The sequence below is a fragment of the Mytilus edulis genome, unplaced genomic scaffold (assembly GCF_963676685.1).
Source record: "Mytilus edulis unplaced genomic scaffold, xbMytEdul2.2 SCAFFOLD_1444, whole genome shotgun sequence".
Taxonomy (NCBI): Eukaryota; Metazoa; Mollusca; class Bivalvia; order Mytilida; family Mytilidae; genus Mytilus; species Mytilus edulis.
This window is the reverse complement of record NW_027268467.1, coordinates 1-22,280: the sequence shown is the minus strand read 5'-3', so window position 1 is coordinate 22,280 and position 22,280 is coordinate 1. Positions and strand designations below refer to the sequence as shown.

Genomic DNA, 22,280 nt, shown 5'->3' with positions numbered 1-22,280 from the left:
ATGACCATACTACCTACCATAAAAATGTCGGATTATTCATATCCGACTAGACGGATTAAGACATCCATAAAAATAAGTCCCTACCCGTACTGTATGTAGATAGTTAATATCACATGATGAAAGAGTACAAAATTTCAGAAAACTTGTGAGTAATATCAAGACTTGGAAAAGTGTACTGATTGTTGAATAAATCAATTTTCTTTCTTTAGATACAATCTTCCAATGGAGATGTAACTATCACTAATGATGGAGCAACAATCCTGAAACAGATGCAAGTTCTTCATCCTGCTGCAAAATGGTATATTTATATACATCTATACTATTAAACGAGAAGACCTCATTTTTGGTGTCGCTCTCTTCTTTCCACAATAAATTAATCAACACGACTCTGTGTCCTATACATACAGTGCATAGTCGCATTTGTCATCCATTCATATGATTATTCAGATTGAGTTATTTTGGGAGAAAAACGAGAAAAAAGACATCCGGATATTGTCTGTCATTGGACGAAATTTTAAGTCAGATTATACTTCCGGTTGCGTTTTTCTGTATACTTTGAACAAACAAATAGTACGAATAAAGTGTATTTTAATTCTGTTCCGAGTTTATTAAATGGAGAGGGTCTGTATACTATGTCAATTGACCACCATAGATTGATTACTAAACTAAGAATTGAAAGTAAATACACTTTATTTATATAGTAATATACAGATAAGCGGCGTTAGCGCTAAAATTATTCATGTGAACTTTTGATACCTTTTCTGAAATTCTCCATTCATTAAATATTTTACAAAATTCATTGATTACAAAAAAAAAGATGTGGTATGATTGCCATGTTGAGACAACTCTCCACAAGAGACCAAAATGACACAGAAATTTACGACTATAGGTCACTGTACGGCCTTCAACAACGAGCAGAGCCCATACCCCATACTCAGCTTTAAAAGGCCCCGAAATGACGATGTAAAAAATTCAAACGAGAAAACTAGCGGCCTTATTTATGTACAAAAAAGGAACGAAAAACTAATATGTAACACACAAACAAACGACAACCACTGAACTACAGGCTCCTTACTTAAATGTTCATAACATACTAAATGTATGTTCATATTGAAATTGATAGAAAACCAAAAATTGGGAATTTTGGAAATGAAGGAGGAGGTATAAAACTTCTAACAACACTTTACATACTTTTAACTCCGCTCTGAATGCCCGCGATTTCGAGGGTGTGTTCTAGTGTATTATGAAAATAACATAAAATTATTCATACTTTTTGATTCCTAAGGTTTTTTTTAGTGTGTGGAATTTTTTTTTATTGATTGAAAAATGAAAGTCTTCTTACAGAGAAATAATTTTGTTTTTAAAAGTCTTAAAGTATGATGATGTCTTTCTGTCCATCAGATCTTCTAATCAATGGATGTAAGCCCCATTTGTCAGATTTGAATATTTGGGGTCATTTCAGAGTAATGGGGTAATAGCCTCAGATCTAAGATAATATATACATATCACACACTAACTAGGTTTATGCTGATATCCCAAAAACAGTATTTTTGATTGAATTCCCACGCTGCCAGACTACACAAATGAATTTTATTTTTACAGGTTATTCGGTCTGGTAAGCATCCTAGCTTTACCAGACCGAATGAAATTTTACCAGACCAATTTTTTTTTTTACATCTTATTGTATATTATCCGACAAAAAACAACAAACATATGACTTTGTTGTGCACAATTGCTTGAATGCATTTCAGTGAAGAGTAATGTCCCATTCTATTAGATTTTGACAATGTTTGTGAACTAAACATGATTTAGAGTTTCTGTATAAAATATTATTTCCTGTTTCTTCTTTCTTTTTCATATATCTTTTGGGTTTAAATTCTAGTGTGTATATTTTATAGCTGAATTTTGTGATCTGCTTGGATTTTTATTCATTTATTGTATTTAATTTATTTAAATATTTGTATGTGCACGTGACAGTTGTATAAAAGCTTTATATTTAGGACTATCAACATAATATCAATGATTAGTAAAGAAGGCGAGACATTTCAGCGTGTGCACTCTTGTTTATATATATTATATATTTTTTTCATAAGTGAGTTTCTGTATATTTCAGTTGGTAGAATTATCAAAGGCACAAGATGTAGAGGCTGGTGATGGAACCACATCAGTGTGTGTTATTGCTGGTAGTCTGTTAGATGCTTGTCACAATCTCTTGGCCAAAGGTCAGTTTTTTTCATTTATATTGTTGCCAAAATTGACTTAGTACTGTATTTTTAAAAAGAATGAGCAGAAACAAAAAAAAATAGTCAAAAATTTTAGTGAAATGCATTTACCGTTTGGTAAAAGATATATATCATTACATGAAAGTACAGGATTTTAAAAATCCTGCAGAAAAGAGCACTTCTACACATGGGATGTCAAGTTAAGATCACAATTTTAACAGACTTGAAAAAATATGGTTCATGATTTGGGATTAAATGTAGGGACTGAGTAAAGAGTATAAAATAATAAATTTGTAAAAAGGTAACTTTTTCTTCTTATACCTTCAGGGAATCCACCCTACAAGTATATCTGAGGCATTCCAGAAAGCTTCAGACAAAGCTATCAAGATACTTCAGGGCATTGCTACACCAGTTAAATTGTCAGATAGAGAATCTTTATTGAAAAGTGCATCCACGTCATTAAATTCTAAAGTAAGTAATATACATGATATATTTATATTTTACTGCGTTAGATTCAAAAGATTTCTTTTTTCAAGAAAAGATTTGAATCCTTTTGGCAAACATAATGTTCAAAGATAAGGTGTCATTTCTCAGTTTGATGGTTACAGAAGAATACAAAATATATATAAGTTAAAATGTCGTGTCAGAATGTTAAGCTTTAAAAAGAAGATATCAGATGCAACTCTTGAATTTTGTGTTATTATGATTGCTAAATAAAGATACATTGAATAATTAGTTTAAATTTCAAGGTTTAAGAAATGCACAATCCAAAAAGGAAACCATAGAACAAACTTTCCTGACATGAAACACGTACATTCCAAAAAAAGGAGACGTATTGAAGCTTGTAACTGTCTGATTTTACAGTGGTTGGTTATAAGAACAAAACATAACTTAACACACCAACATTATCAAGTGTCAGTAGAAACAAACAATATTGTCTTTGAATCCGTTAATTTTAGAAAACATTGCTGCACAGTTAATTTTACTTATTCTACCAAGGAAATACACTCATATGATTATCATGAATGCAACAAATACTTGATTTTGTCATAGGTGGTTTCTCAGTATTCAAGTTTGTTGTCACCAATAGCAGTTGATGCTGTGATGAAAGTAATAGATCCAGCAAAAGCTACAATGTTGATCTTCGAGATATTAAAATGGTGAAAAAGTTGGGGTAAGTGTTTGTTTCTGATAATAAATTTCTGATAATAAATTTACTTCCTTGAAAAGTGTTATCTTTTAACCTTTCATAGTGATCAATTTAAAAAAAAAAGTTGTGTTTATACTCCTTGAAACATTTGTAAGAGGCTAGTTTTATTAGTTTCCGACTATGAATTATGTCTTTGGAGTGAACTGTTTCCAACTTAATGTCTTACAGTCGAAGGTAACTTAATTTTGTTTCTATACCCTCCTTAAAATTAGATTAATATCCTGAACAAACCAGGAAAAACCCTATTACTTTTTGTTGCAAAAAGAGTAGGACCCTGATGCATGTATTTAGTTAACTATTACATGTTTGCTATATGAAGAAATTTCCAGTGTCACACTAATTCCTGGATTTTCATTTCTAAGAACATGCATGCCTTCTTAACCATGATATCTTCATTATTGTGTAACCTACTCAAAAGTTGAATTTGGAAAAATAGTTACTTATGTTTTGATTTGTTTATATTAACAAGTTTTTAATTTTCACAAATCTTTGTCTTTTGATTGAACTTCCCATCTCACACACTTGAATATTGTTATATGAATATAAAATACACAATAATGATTAAACTTTTTTATCATTAATTTTCATAACAGAGGAACAGTAGATGATACAGAGTTGATTGATGGATTAGTATTCTCACAGAAAACAACTGGTGCTGGTGGACCAAATAGAGTGGAAAAGGCAAAGATTGGTCTAATTCAGTTCTGTATATCACCACCTAAAAACTGATGTAAGCTTTAATACAAAATATACCACAATCTGCTAGATTCTATGAACAACTACTAAAACATAACATAAACATAACGTGTCCAATGTGTGAGGATATAACTAAAATCCTAGTTAACCAAATGTATTGATCTTATTGTGTGTTCAATATAAAAAGATGTGGTATGATTGCCAAGGAGACAAATCTCCACATGAGACCAAATGACACAGAAATTAACAACTATAGGTTACCGTACGGCCTTCAACCATACCTGCCAATTGTCTCGTTTTGAGAGGAAGACTCCCGCGCAAACAAAGAGATTGCAGAAATCTTCCTGTGCGGGAGTATAAAATCTCCCGCTTTCGGATATTTTGACCTAGAATAACCCGCGTTCGTTATTCTCTTGCTTTTTCATTACTTTCAATAGAAATAAACAATCAGCGATCATTTGAAAACTTTGGTCAGTAGTTTTCATGTTCGATATATAAGTAATTGAAATTCAGTTCTGCTATGTCAACTCCAACAAGATAGAGGTCTTTGTCTGGACCAAGCGACAGTGTATTAAAAGAAGTAATAAGTAACTGCAAATCGAAATGTCAAGCAGATTTGAATGAAAGATTTTAAATTTTAACGACCAAGTTCACTTGGCAATGAATCTTTTAGCACATCATGTTCAATCAACTTTTCGATTTCTTCTGGTGGTATGTACAATGTTTGAAAGCATGCTTAGTGTGAGACTCACAACAAAATCAAAACATGGAATGTTATGAGTCATGAGATTCGGAGGTATTGAAAAAGGCTAAAATAAAAACCACCTTGTATAGATTATAACCAAACTAAGAAATAAAGTATATCTATTAACTCCTATTGGTGTTTTGTAGATGACTACATAAACAGTTCATACATATATTTAACTTCAAAATGTCGTTTGTGCAAAATCTCCCCCTATGAATGTTTCAGAAGTTGGCAGGTATGTCTTTAACAAAGAGCAGAACCCATACTGCATAGTCAGCTTTAAAAGGCCCTGCAATGACAAATGTAAAACAAATTCAAACGAGAAAACTAACAGCCTAATCTATGTTCAAAATAATGAACGAAAAACAAATATGTTACACAGTTACAAACGACAACCACTGAATTACAGGCTCCTAACTGCACATTTCTGAATTTACCTTTTTCAGGTAAAATTCTGGAAACCAAAAATCTATATAAATGCATGATCAGTTTTTTTTTTCAAAAACAGACTTAAAAGGAACAGCATTAATCATCTAATACCACTTTCCTTAAGGAAATTCCCAGCTTTATTATAGCACAGAACAGAAATTTCATTGTTAAATTATAAATATTAAAAAAAAAATAAACACATTATTAGTGACCACATCTTTTTTTATTTTAATACAAATTAATCAAAAGAACAATGTTGCAACTTATCTGTTCTGTAAATTTTAATTTGAAAAATTGCTATAACTCTTGACTGGCAAAAAAGGACATTTTCAATGGAAAAAAAAAACCAATTTTTTTTGTCAATTATTCATGGAAAAGCTTTTAAAAAATGTAAAAGGTTATCACATAGTAGTAAGGAAAAAACAAAAAATAGTCCACAAACCATTATAACAAAAAGCTATAATTATTTTTTTATTAATGTACCTAGTCTTTAAAACTTAAAGTGACCTCAGTTCTATACAGACTTATGCAGTTTCTTCTCTACTGGTTGTACTTGTTTTTTTTAAAATTAAGTATCCTACCTACAACCATCAATTAAGCTTATCTGCACATTATCATGAAGTGATCTATTGACTCAATAAAATACTGAAGACATTAATTTCAGTATAATCATACATTTATTCACAGATGGACAACAGTGTTATTGTATCAGATTATACACAGATGGATAGAGTTTTACGAGAGGAAAGACAGTATATCTTGGATATTGTTAAAAAAGTAAAAAAGGCAGGCTGCAATGTTCTGCTTATACAGAAATCTATTTTAAGGTTAGTAATTCAAAGTATAGAAAACATAATGTTGCCAGATTTAGATTAAGGAAATAGTAGTATTGTATTGGAAGATATGAGGTTATCAAATTGCAAATTGATGGTCACTGAGTTTCATGCACTGGTGTCTGTGAACTGATTGTGACTGTTGAATCCTAAATTGGTATCTGCAAATACTTTTCTCACCTTTCTAATGCAACAGAAGGAAAACTTGCTAAATCATACATTATAAAATCAGTCTCATGACATCTGTAATTTTGTGCAAAATTTCAGACCATCAATCTTTGAAAACATGCCCTGAAATGTTTTTTTTCAAAATCAAATCAAAACAATGTTGTATTAAAATTCGACTTGACAAACTATAAGTATTATCTTTTATACCAGATGTTACTTTTACAACTGATCAAGAAATTTCAATAAAGAAATGAAAGAACAAATGTTCAGTTTTTCATTCCTGTTACATTTGATAGTCAAGTTCATAAATTGTATCTTACAGACATCTGAAACATACTGTATATAAAACTTACACTTGATTATGAATTTTAAATGTTCTATTTTAGAGATGCTGTTAGTGATTTAGCTCTACATTTCTTAGCAAAGATGAAAATTTTAGTTGTTAAAGATATAGAAAGAGAAGATATTGAATTTGTTTGTAAGGTAAGACATTGATTTAAAAGAGACATTTCATGTTAGAGGCCTAGCAATGGACTTTATGATCTGAATGATCAATAACTTTTTTTGTGCATTTTCAAAATCAGAAAAGAAAGGATATTGGGTGGATGAACTTGTGACAAAAATCTCTTGTTATATTTGTGAAAAGTCAACTTTCATATTAGGATACCTATATTTACATTCTAGTTATATTTTTCAGTCAGTAGGATGTAAACCAATTGCAAGTATAGACCATTTCTTACCAGAGAACATGGGTAGTGCTGAATTAGTGGAAGAAGTACAGACAGGATCAAGTAAAATTGTCAAGGTAATTGTACTGTACAAAATTCTCTATTTTCTTGTAGCAACAAAACTAAAAAAAAATGATACATAAAAAATAGAAGGATATGGAGTAAATGTACATGGGACAAATCGCACACAATACATAGAAAAAATAAAAATTATCAATGAACAGGGCTTTTATTCCTGTTCTTCATCTAGAAAAACTGGGTATAATATTAACAAAGTACACAAAGATACACATGAAAAGCTGTCATACAATATCAAACAAAAGGGAACTGTGTTATGCTACTGAATTGATTTATGCCCCCGCCGTAGCAGAGAGGGCATTAAGTTATACCCATGGTCGTCTGTTCGTACGTACGTCCCCAAATTGGTTTCTGTTCTTGCCTCAACCAAATATTATGAAACTAATACACAATGCTTATCACCACAAAACACAGATCAAGTTTGAATTTTGGTGGCCTCACTCTAACCGTTCTAGAGTTATGCCCCTTTATAAATGTAAAAATTGCAAAATTTTTAGTCTGTTCTCTAACTTAAGTTTGCCTCTACCAAATGTTATGAAACTTATGCACAATGCTTAATACCATCAAATACAGATCAAGTTTGAATTTTGGTAGCTCCACTCTAACCGTTTCAGAGTTATGCCCCTTTATAAATGGAAAAATTGCAAAATTTTTAGTTTCCGTTTCCTTACTTTAGTTTGCCTCAACCAAATGTTATGAAACTTGTACAGAATGCTTTTTACCACAAAATACAGATCATGTTTGAATTTTGGTAGTGTCAATCTAACTGTTCAAGAGTTGTGCTCCATTATAAATAGAAAAATTACAAAATTTTTAGTTTTCGTTCTATTACTTAAGTTTGCCTCAACCAAATGTTATGAAACTTACACACAATGCTAATTACCACAAAACACAGATCAAGTTTGAATTTTGGTGGGGTCACTTTAACCATTCTTGAGTTATGCCCCTTTATAAATGAAAAAAAAAATGCAAAATTTGTAGTTTTCCTTCTGTAACTTAAGTTTGCCCCAACCAAATATATGAAACCTATACACAATACTTATTACCACAAAACTCAGATCAAGTACAAATTTGGGTAGCTTCACTTTTATTGTTATAGAGTTATGTCCCTTCATAATGTTGTATGCAAGCAGGGGCATCATCTGTGTCCATGGGGACACATTCATCATTTATTTATTTGTACGTAACATTAAAAACCTATTCCACATTTCAAATATAATTGTGTCAAACCTCTGATCTGAAAGTGTGATATTTTCAAATAAAGATGCAAAATAAGAATGAAGACAAAGTATATTTTGAAACGTACCTACCAAGCTATTTAAATTATTATCCCGAATACAAAGTTTAAGAAGAGTGTATATGTTTGGAAATCATTGCAAAGACAATTTGTACATCATTAGACAGCTATCTATAAGTAGAAAATAGTAAATGATTTGAAAGGAATGCATCGATTTAAATCTTTTTCAGATTACTGGAATGGCTATTCCCGGGAAATGTGTCACAGTACTTATGAGAGGATCTAACAAACTTGTGCTAGAAGAAGCTGATAGATCACTCCACGATGCCCTGTGTGTCATCAGATGTCTTGTCAAAGAAAGGTATGGTGAAGATAATAAATATGGTTTTTTAAATCGTCATGAAATTATGATTTGCTAAATGAATGATTACTGGCTAACAGCCTGAAAAGCTTTTTAAGAAAATTTGAGTAAGCTTAGGCTTAAATTAAAATATTGTTTGTTTGCCCTTTACCGACCGACCCTATAAATTCGTTCTGCCTGAAAATCTTTTATTTGTATTTACCAGCAAGATTTTATTTTATTTCATTTTTTCGTTCCTACCAAAAATCTTATATTTGTATTTCCCGCTCAAAACAGTTTTACCGGAATCCTCGGGTTTTATCTTTAAGGTATAAGGTCCGGTCCGTTTGGTATCACCTGAGCGTTTGACATGAACACTTGCATTTGAAGTTTCAATGCATTTGTTTGAAATCGATGTTGAACGTTTCCTGAAATCATGATATGACGTACGTTACTCTATACCTTTATACTTAAAGAGCAGGGTTCATTAACAAAAAAGTTCGTTTGATACAAAATTATCAATGTGTGTACAAACTAATTTGTAAACGGACGTTGTGTTCTATGTAGGGATTGCCTTTTGTGATCCGCAGATCAGGATGATTATGTTAACGATGCCGATATATTATTTATATCTGACATGAACCAAAAGTGACAAAACCCTGTAAAGTGGAGAATATCTGGCAGTAAAATCGCCAAGTTTTCCATACAGATCATTTTAAATGCGATGTAAAATACGTGACAATAGACCACTTTCGAGTTCATCCGTCACCGGAAAAAACTCGTCAATTATACGCGCCTTTATGACGTCATTTACCAGATAAAGGGGGTCGCCTGTATCCCTGCACTATTTACGTTCATCAAGCGTCTTAGTGATCGCCATTGTGCAGGATAAACAAGAAATAATGGTTGTTCTGTAGGTACTTAATGACAATTCCCTTATGACAGCAATGCTGATTGTCAATTTTGAGAATTCAATTTGCTGAATAATTCGTACAATATAGAATTATAGTTTTCCAACCACTCGCTCAACGTTGGAACGGAAGTGACGACGCCCCTAAACGCACAAACGACATTCACTAAAACCAGAGTTTTTGATGGAAATGCATCGAACTCGAAAGTTGTCTATTGAGTTTTAAGTCTTGTAGCATTTTTATTGGAAACCACTTTTAGGCACACACGAAATTTTTAACCCTCTATGGACTTTTTCTACTAGTAATGTATGACTTCCCGGACATATCTTACCAGTACAAAGTTATCTCTTACAGAAAATCTTTAGGTTAGCGTACAAGGTACGTACATGTAGTACAGAATGTGAGCGCAAGTTCAAACTCTTCAAAGTTCGAGGCATATAAACGTTGAAGATATGCGGCACAGGTCTATATTTTGATATTTGAAAACAAAATAGTAGTGCATATGAATTAGCTTCACATTCTACGTGATATTTTTTTTCAAAACTAATAGTCCCAGAAAACATTTGCAAAAACAAAACAGACCAAAATGACATTCTGCAGATTTTGTATCTATAAAATAAAATATTATACCTACCTGCCTACCCATAACAAATAATATACCGAGCCAAGTTATTTTAATGGGGGAAAAAATAAAATATTTTACCTACCTACCTACCCTGTTTCAAAACATAGGGTCGGAAAAGGGCAAACAAACAATATTTTAATTTAGGCCTTAGTTTTATTTACAAGATATGGATTTTTTTTCAGTACAGTGATTTCAGTGCCAACAACATGTGTTAGTTAGAATAATTTCATTGAAGACTCAAGAAACATGTCGTTGCATTGAACACACACACTTTGTATAATACTTTTCTTGCTATTAAGCATAGACAGTTGTTAAATGAGGAGAAACTCTGCTGATTTTGTAAATTATAAGGATTTAGATATTGATGAAATATAAAGAGTATAGGCATCATGTTTTGGTCGAGGTTAGAAATATATATACGGCTAATCTAGTTTGTTTTATTGCACTTTGTCCATTAAATAGAATAAGCAATATAAAAGATCCTAATAACTTTTTGATAAGAATTTGATAACAGATAAGTTGGCTTGACTGAATATACCACAACAATTTTTCCTTAAGTATGTATTGTGTTAATTTCAGGTCCATTATTGCTGGAGGTGGAGCACCTGAAATAGAACTATCTCTACAATTGATGGAATATGCCAATACCCTGTTAGGAACAGAACAGTATTGTTTTAGAGCATTTGCTGAAGCATTAGAAATCATCCCATTTACATTGGCTGAAAACGCAGGATTAAATCCCATTGCTACAGTTACAGAACTCAGAAACAGACATGCTGAAGGAGAGAAAACAGCTGGTATTAATGTCAGAAAGGTATGTACATTTAAATTAATTGATTTTCAAGACATGGGTGTATTGAAGAGGGACTTTGAGTTTTATATTAAAAGAAGAAGATGTGGAATTGTTGCCAATGAGACAGCTCTCCACCAAAAAACATAGAATTTAAAAAATATAAGTCATCGTACATCCTTTCACAATGAGCAAAACCAAAACAACGTAGTCAGCTTCAAAACTTCCTGAAATGACAAATGTAAAACAATTCATTCAAGGAAACTAGCGGCCTGACTTTTGTAAAAAACAATGTGATGGCTATCTGTAGAAATCTATCTCCACATTATAAATAAAAACAGGATTATGATATACCTTTGCTGTACAGATATTTATTGTTCAAATATTCAAGAAGGAACTATTATTTTTAGACAAATGTATTGCGTTTTAGCCTAATTGAAATGGGCATTAGTAATAGTTATACTTTATAATTATTATTGAAACTTGCATTAAAGCATCATCATCTTGTATGTGCAAATAAATTTTAATTCCAATTTCTGTTTCTACAGGGTGCAATTACCAATATCTTAGAAGAGAATGTCCTACAGCCACTTCTTGTATCAACTAGTGCCATTCATTTAGCATCTGAGACTGTAAAAAGTATCATGAAAATTGATGATATTGTAAGTATATAAAATAGAAGATACGATAAGATTGCCAATGAGTAACTACTTGATTTCTAATGGCATAGATTTAAGCTACACAGATCACAGTATGGCCTTCAACAATAAGCAATACCCACATTGTATAGGCAGCTACATAGTTATGACAATTCAAACAAAAATAAATTAATAAACAGCCTGATTTCTGACAGAAGAAAATTAAAAAAATAAACAAATATCACAAACAGCAACCACTGAATGGATAGGCACTAGATAATTTAAATGGTCTCATAATTCTGATTTCATTATCTGCTTCATATTAGTTTCTTTAGATCTTCAGATTTTGCATATTTTGCCTTCATATTCTTTATCCCATTGATACCACAAAATGGTATTTTTATTTGTGCTGAGGGCTGTTACAAGTATTTGGGATTGGGAGTGGTTTTCTTTAGGCATGATATGAAATTTTCATTTTATAAACTGAAACCACCCACATTTCATTAGTTTTAGTGTCTCGTATCACCCAATCTAGAATCCTTATTATGCCAAACATAGCTATGAAAAATAGTTTAATAACAATTTATAAATTTTAAAGTAGAAACTATAATTGAGACTTTATATATGCTAAATGTTATTGTTTATGTTTCAGGTGATGTGTATTAGATAATCATCTTTTGGACCATGCTGGTGGTATATAGATACATGTGACACATAGGACACTCATCTACAAACTCTCGTCATAAATCTATCATCCACTAAGTGTTCAGGACAAAGCTTTTTATATACCCTTTATTGATGTGATCTAATGATAATTTAAAATAAAACTGGTACCCTGTGTACTCCAGTTGGTTATATTTATTTTCAAAATCAATTTGCTTTTCCAGTCTGATACATTGTAAATATTTCACTTATAAGTATTAAACATTGAATTTACATACAGATTGGATAACTTTTTTCTAATCAGCCGGAAATTAGCATGTGGCTTTAGTTTCATTATGGAATAACAAACTGCATATATTTAATAGTTACGGGAAATTTGACTTGGTAGTCAATACAATGAATCTGTAAATGTGAATTTCTTTTGATAAAAACCAAAAAAGAAGTTAATAAAAAGCAAAATTGCCGTTTTATTTACTTCTTTAATAGTGCTATATATACAATACTTGTTCATTTTAAGTATCCATGTTAAGAAATGGGCATTATGAACAAATTTTATTAAAAAAAAAAGGAAGGAAAAGAAAGGCTCAATTTTTTCAGTTAAGTTATTTTACAGTGAAATCTTTTTACAGAAGCTTATGTATGGACACGATCAGATCTTAGATTATTATTACTTAGTAATTGTAGATTCCTATACAAAAAGTCACTTTAAACAAGTTTCACACAAATTTATGTCTCAGATTCCAACAAACTTTTTATATTTTTCTTTTTTTTTTTGCAATTCACATGATATTTATTATTTGTAATATACAAAAAATGTGTGAAATAAATTTTTGTACTGAATTTTGTGTCTGAATTGTCTGCCTAATATTCAAAGCTTTGTAAACATGCAGAAAGATGGTCATGTCCTTAATGTTTCTTTGAGACTTCCATTCCATCATTTATCCTGATTTTCCAGTGGTATTCAATACTTCCAGGACCTTCGTTCTGAACTGCCTCTATTACAGGACCTACCTATTGGATTTAGTGTTAATTTCTTCTCATCTTTAACATGCATGAAATATTTTCCACTGGACGTTAAGCAATCAATCTACTACATCAAAAATCAATCAATGTGAAACAGAAAGGGATTTATTTCTTCTGAGTCTGATCCTTGGTTTCACTTAAATATTTATTACATGAATTGGGACAAGTAATAAACCCTAAACCTATACATTTTAAATGTAAACAACCCTTACATTGTGGATGCACTTTTAAAGCATTGATTACATGAATTGTATCAAAAATATGAATAAAAGGATATGATGTGTATATATCAACGAGAGAGCAATCCAACAACTTAACAACATCTATGTCAATCTATAGCTTTTAACAAAAGAAGAATGTCCTTACAATATCTAAGAATAAAAGGTTACTAGAACACACCCGCGAAATCGCGGGGAAATAGAGCGTATGTAAACTGTAAAAAAAAATATACTGACTGGAGAATTTCAGGAGAGGTATCAAAATTCAAAGGTACTTAGGGACTGGGCACATTTTTTTGCCCTCCTCCTATTTTCAAAATACAGATTTTTATACCTTCTGTTTTTCTGTACTCTATGAACATGCATATATACTTTAATTACTCAATACAGAGAATTTCAGGAGAGGTATCAAGAGTCAAAGGTACTTATATATATATATATATACATCAGTGAACGCCATGAATAGTAAAGAGTCCCCCCCCCCCCAAACCCCCAAGATAACCATTGGAATTTATACATGTTATAGTAAATTATAACAAATACAGTAATTCATAGTAAATTATAACAAATACAGTAATTCATAGTAAATATATGTAAGTATATAGAAATATATCCGCAGTGACCGCCGTTAATAGTTGTTGATTATATGGGGAAGCATGAGAGTAACGCCCCCCCCCCCCCCCCCCCCTTTAGGTCAATCAACGCCCCCCTCCCTTATGAAACTAATTGATAGTAAATAGCAAATATTATTCATTTTCGTTTTCCTCCCAAAATAACCCAAACTGAAACACGTTAAGCAAGGATGATACATGCTAGAACTCAAAATGATAGCAGAAAGCAAATTCATATACTTAATTTCATGGTCTTTGTATGTTCGAAGTACAGAAAAACACAAACCGGAAGTCTAATCTGACTTAAAGTTTTGTCCAATGACGGGAAAATATCCGGACGCATTCTTTTTCGTTTTTTATCCCAAAATAACCCAAACTTAATGATCATAAGAATGGATGACAAATGCGACTATACATGTTACCTATAGGACACAGAGGCATGATGTTTAATTTATTGTGAAAGGAGGAGAAGCGACACCACAAATGAGGTCTTCTCGTTTAATAGTATAGATTAGCAAAACTAGATCTCTGTCCATATCACTTTCTTCATTAACAATTGTAATACATGCTGAGAGCATGAAATCAAAACCTTAAAAAAAAAAGATATTTTGCTGATTATCTGCCAACTGCCAAGTGTTGATGATTTGTCCATATAGGTTGATATTTCGTCTTATAAACTTTCTTTGTAAGCAGGTACATTGAAAACTCCACTCAACAATAAGTCTAGAAAACTGGCTATATGCATTTGATGTTAAACTGTACTTCATTACAGGATTGTAATAGACCAGTAAGATAAAAGGTGTAGGATACACAATTACTTTTACTGATATAGATTGATATTAAGTATGGGAAGACATAGCTATATATAGTTTAATAATAAGTTCAAATTAGCTTTGAACTAACCTTCAGTAACTTAGACTTCTAAATGGTACTTTGTTTCTTTCATCTTTTTGTTTATAGTGTTTTTTGTCGAGCTTAGCTCAACATAGGGATAGTGATCCAGCGGTGGCGTTGGATAACTTTTTAAAACCTTTATATTTTAGAAGGTTGAAGACCTGTATGCTTCTTACTTCATATATAGATGCTCCATGTTACAAAGTTTCTTTCTATCACATGTCCATTGTCTTTGACCTCATTTTCATGGTTCAGTGACTACTTGAAAAAAAAGTTAAAGATTTTTTGTAATGTTAAATTTTCTCTTATTATGAGTAATAGGATATATTTGGTATGTGTGTATCTTTCAAGGTCCTTGTGCCCATCAGGCATTTTTAACTTAACTTCAACCTCATTTCATGGTTCAGTGAACAAGGTTAAGTTTTGGTGGTCAAGTCCATATCTCGGATACTAAAAGCAATAGGTCTAGTAAATTCAGTGTATGGAAGGATTGTAAGGTGTACATGTCTAGCTGGCAGGTGTCATCTGACCTTGACCTTATTTTCTTGGATCAGTGGTCAAAGTTTTTGATTTATGCCATCACTTGGCGTCCGTCGTCGTCTGTCGTCGTAAACTATTTCAAGAATCTTCTCCTCTGAAACTACTGGGCCAAATACTTTCAAAATTTAACTGAATGTTCCTTAGGGTATCAAATTTATAAATTGTATCAGAAGTTTTGATCTATCAACAAACATGGTCGCCATTGCTAAAAATAGAACATAGGGGTCAAATGCAGTTTTTGGCTTATAACTCAAAAACCAAAGCATTTAAAGCAAATCTTACATGGGGTAATATTGTTTATCAGGGCAAGATCTATCTGCCCTGAAATTTTCAGATGAATCAGACAACCCGTTGTTGGGTTGCTGCCCCTGAATTGGTAATTTTAAGGAAATTTTGCTGTTTTTGGTTATTATCTTGAATATTATTATCGATAGAGATAAACTGTAAACAGGAATAATGTTCAGCAAAGTAAGATTTACAAATAAGTCAACATGACGGAAATGGTCAGTTGACCCCTTTAGGAGTTATTGCCCTTTATAGTCAATTTTTAACCATTTTTCGTAAATCTTAGTAATCTTTTACAAAAATCTTCTCCTCTGAAACTACTGGGCCAAATACTTCCAAACTTTAATTGAATGTTCCTTAGGGTATCTAGTTTGTAAATTGTATCCGAAGTTATGATCTATCAACAAACATGGTAGCCATTGCTTAAAATAGAACATAGGGGTCAAATGCAGTTTTTGGCTTATAACTCAAAAACCAAAGCATTTAAAGCAAATCTTACATGGGGTAATATTGTTTATCAGGGCAAGATCTATCTGCCCTGAAATTTTCAGATGAATCAGACAACCCGTTGTTGGGTTGCTGCCCCTGAATTGGTAATTTTAAGGAAATTTTGCTGTTTTTGGTTATTATCTTGAATATTATTATCGATAGAGATAAACTGTAAACAGGAATAATGTTCAGCAAAGTAAGATTTACAAATAAGTCAACATGACGGAAATGGTCAGTTGACCCCTTTAGGAGTTATTGCCCTTTATAGTCAATTTTTAACCATTTTTCGTAAATCTTAGTAATCTTTTACAAAAATCTTCTCCTCTGAAACTACTGGGCCAAATACTTCCAAACTTTAATTGAATGTTCCTTAGGGTATCTAGTTTGTAAATTGTATCCGAAGTTATGATCTATCAACAAACATGGTAGCCATTGCTTAAAATAGAACATAGGGGTCAAATGCAGTTTTTGGCTTATAACTCAAAAACCAAAGCATTTAGAGCAAATCTGACATGGGGTAATATTGTTTATCAGGTCAAGATCTATCTGCCCTGAAATTTTCAGATGAATCAGACAACCTGTTATTGGGTTGCTGCCCCTGAATTGGTAATTTTAAGGAAATTTTGCTGTTTTTGGTTATAATCTTGAATATTATTATAGATAGAGATAAACTGTAAACAGGAATAATGTTCAGCAAAGTAAGATTTACAAATAAGTCAACATGACAGAAATGGTCAGTTGACCCCTTTAGGAGTTATTGCCCTTTATAGTCAATTTTTAACCATTTTTCGTAAATCTTAGTAATCTTTTACAAAAATCTTCTCCTCTGAAACTACTGGGCCAAATACTTCCAAACTTTAACTGAATGTTCCTTAGGGTATCTAGTTTGTAAATTGTATCTGAAGTTGTGATCTATCAACAAACATGGTCGCCATTGCTAAAAATAGAACATAGGGGTCAAATGCAGTTTTTGGCTTATAACTCAAAAACCAAAGCATTTAGAGCAAATCTGACATGGGGATAATATTGTTTATCAGGTCAAGATCTATCTGCCCTAAAATTTTCAGATGAATCAGACAACCTGTTGTTGGGTTACTGCCCCTGAATTGGTAATTTTAAAGAAATTTTGCTGTTTTTGGTTATTATCTTGAATATTATTATAGATAGAGATAAACTGTAAACAGGAATAATGTTCAGCAAAGTAAGATTTACAAATAAGTCAACATGACGGAAATGGTCAGTTGACCCCTTTAGGAGTTATTGCCCTTTATAGTCAATTTTTAACCATTTTTCGTAAATCTTAGTAATCTTTTACAAAAATCTTCTTCTCTGAAACTACTGGGCCAAATACTTCCAAACTTTAATTGAATGTTCCTTAGGGTATCTAGTTTGTAAATTGTATCCGAAGTTATGATCTATCAACAAACATGGTAGCCATTGCTTAAAATAGAACATAGGGGTCAAATGCAGTTTTTGGCTTATAACTCAAAAACCAAAGCATTTAGAGCAAATCTGACATGGGGTAATATTGTTTATCAGGTCAAGATCTATCTGCCCTGAAATTTTCAGATGAATCAGACAACCTGTTATTGGGTTGCTGCCCCTGAATTGGTAATTTTAAGGAAATTTTGCTGTTTTTGGTTATAATCTTGAATATTATTATAGATAGAGATAAACTGTAAACAGGAATAATGTTCAGCAAAGTAAGATTTACAAATAAGTCAACATGACAGAAATGGTCAGTTGACCCCTTTAGGAGTTATTGCCCTTTATAGTCAATTTTTAACCATTTTTCGTAAATCTTAGTAATCTTTTACAAAAATCTTCTCCTCTGAAACTACTGGGCCAAATACTTCCAAACTTTAACTGAATGTTCCTTAGGGTATCTAGTTTGTAAATTGTATCTGAAGTTGTGATCTATCAACAAACATGGTCGCCATTGCTAAAAATAGAACATAGGGGTCAAATGCAGTTTTTGGCTTATAACTCAAAAACCAAAGCATTTAGAGCAAATCTGACATGGGGTTAATATTGTTTATCAGGTCAAGATCTATCTGCCCTAAAATTTTCAGATGAATCAGACAACCTGTTGTTGGGTTACTGCCCCTGAATTGGTAATTTTAAAGAAATTTTGCTGTTTTTGGTTATTATCTTGAATATTATTATAGATAGAGATAAACTGTAAACAGGAATAATGTTCAGCAAAGTAAGATTTACAAATAAGTCAACATGACGGAAATGGTCAGTTGACCCCTTTAGGAGTTATTGCCCTTTATAGTCAATTTTTAACCATTTTTCGTAAATCTTAGTAATCTTTTACAAAAATCTTCTTCTCTGAAACTACTGGGCCAAATACTTCCAAACTTTAACTGAATGTTCCTTAGGGTATCTTGTTTGTAAATTGTATCCAAAGTTATGATCTATCAACAAACATGGTCGCCATTGCTAAAAATAGAACATAGGGGTCAAATGCAGTTTTTGGCTTATAACTCAAAAACCAAAGCATTTAGAGCAAATCTGACGTTGGGTAATAATGTTTATCAGGTCAAGATCTATCTGCCCTGAAATTTTCAGATGAATCAGACAACCTGTTGTTGGGTTGCTGCCCCTGAATTGATAATTTTAAGGAAATTTTGCTGTTTTTTTTTATTATCTTGAATATAATTATAGATAGAAATAAACTGTAAACAGCAATAATGTTCAGCAAAGTGAGATCTTCAATTAAGTCAATTTGACCAAAATTGTCAATTGACCCCTTAAGGAGTTATTGCCCTTTAAAGACTTTTTTCACAATTTGTTCATCATGTTGACTTACTTTAAAAAATCTTCTCCTTTGAAACTGCTGTATCAATTTCAGCCAAACTTAGGCTAAATGAGTTTCAGAGTATCTAGTATAAATTTTATATTTTATTTCCTTGTATGTCAAAAAACATAGCTCCTATGGCTAAAATAGAACACAGGAGAAAATGATTATTTTTTTGGCTTTTGAAGAAAATAGGACGATCCAAAAAACATTTAAATAAATTGAAAAGCCAAAATAATCATTGATGAGAGATTTAACCAAAAGAATTAAGGTGAGCGATTCAGGCTCTTGAGAGCCTCTTGTTTAATACTACATGTATATGTAATGGGATAACTATATTGGGTGTATGGAAATATTTTATGATGTACATGTCACTCTCATTACATTAAGTTTTATGTGACCTTGACTTCATTTTCACGATTCATTACTCCGTGTTAAAGTTTTTGTGTTTTGATGTGTTTTTTAAAACTATAAGCAATAGGTCAACTATATTTGTTCTATGGAAGAATTGAAAGCTGTACATGTCGGCATGGCATGGTTCATCTGAAAGTTTATGTGAAAGTTGCAGTAATTAAAAGCTTTATATTTAGGACTATCAACATAATATCAATGATCAGTAAAGAAGGCAAGACATTTCAGCATGTGCACCCTTGTTCTTGCTTTGTGTCAATTTGATGAGCTGAGCCTTTTTATACGATCGCAAAAATTGAAAAAGAAAGGTTGGGATTGATTTTGGGAGTTTTGGTCCCAATATTTTAGGAATTAGGGGCCCAAATAAGCATTATTCTTGGTTTTCGCACCATAACTTTAGTATAAGTAAATAAAAATCTATGAAATTTAAACACAAGGTTTATGACCATAAAAGAAAGGTTGGATTTGATTTTGGGAGTTTTTGTCCCAACAGTTTAGGAATAAGCGGCCCAAAGGGTCCAAAATTGAACTTTGTTTGATTTCATCAAAAATTGAATAATTGGGGTTCTTTGATATGCCGAATCTAACTGTGTATGTAGATTCTTAAGTTTTGGTCCTGTTTTCAAATTGGTCTACATTAAGGTCCAAAGGGTCCAAAATTAAACTTAGTTTGATTTTAACAAAAATTGAATCCTTGGGGTTCTTTGATATGCTGAATATAAAAATGAAATGTACTCAGATTTTTGATTATTGGTCCAGTTTTCAAGTTGGTCAAAATCGGGGTCCAAAATTAAACTTTGTTTGATTTCATCAGAAATTGAATAATTGGGGTTCTTTGATATGCCAAATCTAACTGTGTATGTAGATTCTTAATTTTGGTCCCGTTTTCAAATTGGTCTACATTAAAGTCCAAAGGGTCCAAAATTAAACTAAGTTTGATTTTAACAAAAAATGAATTCTTGGGCTTTTTTGATATGTTGAATCTAAACATGTACTTAGATTTTTGATTATGGACCCAGTTTTCAAGTTGGTTCAAATCAGGATCCAAAATTATTATATTAAGTATTGTGCAATAGCAAGAAATTTTCAATTGCACAGTATTCAGCAATAGCAAGAAATCTTCAATTGCACAGTATTGTGCAATAGCAAGAAATTTTCAATTGCACAGTATTGTGCAATAGCAAGAAATCTTCAATTGCACAGTATTGTGCAATAGGAAATATTTTCAATTGCACAGTATTGTGCAATAGCATGAAATATCTAATTGCACAATATTGTGCAATAGCAAGAAATTTTCAATTGGAGTTATCTTTCTTTGTCCAGAATAGTAGCTGAATCAACTTAAATCATTGTTTTATACATTATACAATGTATATTCACTTTTACTACCAACTGATAAATTAAAACAATCCTTACCATTCAGTGATAGCAAGCACTTTATTTTACATTTTAATATTTTAGGATGTATCTAAATGAGTAGTTATTGTTGCAAACTCCATTAGAAATTTGAATTGAGATCAGTTTTGGAAAAAGGGAAAGGGGGATGTGAAAAAAAAATGGGGGGGGGGGGGGGGTGTTAACTTTTCTCATTTCAGATTTCTTCAAACATTTTTTTGAGAGGATTAATATTCAACAACATAGTGATTGCTCAAAGGCAAAAAAAATATTTTAAGTTCATTAGACCACATTCATTCTGTGTCAGAAACCTATGCTGTGTCAACTTTACCAAATCCAAATTTAGAGCTGAATCCAGCTTGAATGTTGTGTCCATACTTGCCCCAACCATTCAGGGTTCAACCTCTGCGGTCGTATAAAGCTGCGCCCTGCGGAGCATCTGGTTTAAAACTAAATTTATAGAAATAAGAAGATGTGATTTCATAGAGACAAAATGACATAGAAAATTAACAAGTATAGATCACTGTACTGTCTTTGACAATGAGCAATACCCATACTGAAGTCAGCTTTATAAGTTTATTCTTATATTGTACTTTCAAAATATGTGTTTTAACACTAATTCCAGTGACTAGCACATATCCTGTAGAGATTCACTGACTTTCAGAAGGAAAAGTTGACATTTATTTAATTTGTAATAAAGAAAATCATCTCTGATACAGATCTGGATTGGCATGTAAACAGAGGGGGCAATAGGGGGTCCGTTAACATGTTAACAACACCTTGATTTTGGCAAAAACTATTAAACAACAAATGCAAAAGTGCTGATAACAGTTAACAAAGTGGGTTGAACACAGTTAACAGTTTAAATTTATCTTAGATAACAGTTAACAACACCTTGAAAAGGGCCAAAAACAGGTTAACATAAAAAGGTATTACCCCCAACCCCTTTTCTAAACAGACATTTATGATAGGACATGTATCAGAGATCCACACATAAAATATTGGTCATGTTTACTACTATTTACATATAAGCTGTTTAAAAATATATTTCCCCCCTGTAAATGTTTGACAGTAAATGAAAATAAATTGGGTCACCATTAATGACCTAAAATTACCCATTCTTCAACTTAAATTGCTAGTTCAAGGTCTCCATGAAGACATGCAGCAAGTCTTCCATAGAGCAAAAATGGAATGGGTATTAAAAGTGGGTATCTTGTTTGTTAAATTTTCAGAAATTTAAAAAGGAAAGACCATTAGAAAGTGTTCATAGTAAAGTCCATGTCTCAGATACTTTAAGC

General features: G+C 31.9%; 1 protein-coding gene across 1 annotated transcript; it reads left to right on the top strand.

Moving 5' to 3' along the window:
- Positions 1–209: 209 nt before the first annotated feature.
- On the top strand, positions 210–13,153 carry LOC139507556 (T-complex protein 1 subunit delta-like; the record flags this gene model as incomplete). Its single annotated transcript, XM_071295788.1, is given in 14 exon segments — positions 210–298; positions 1,603–1,615; positions 2,114–2,222; positions 2,524–2,693; positions 3,276–3,345; positions 3,348–3,396; positions 4,026–4,156; positions 5,985–6,129; positions 6,690–6,786; positions 7,001–7,108; positions 8,577–8,707; positions 10,802–11,036; positions 11,561–11,674; positions 12,303–13,153. Coding segments are annotated over 14 exon segments (1,479 nt in total), but the record flags the coding sequence as incomplete, so codon positions are not given.
- Positions 13,154–22,280: the final 9,127 nt, after the last annotated feature.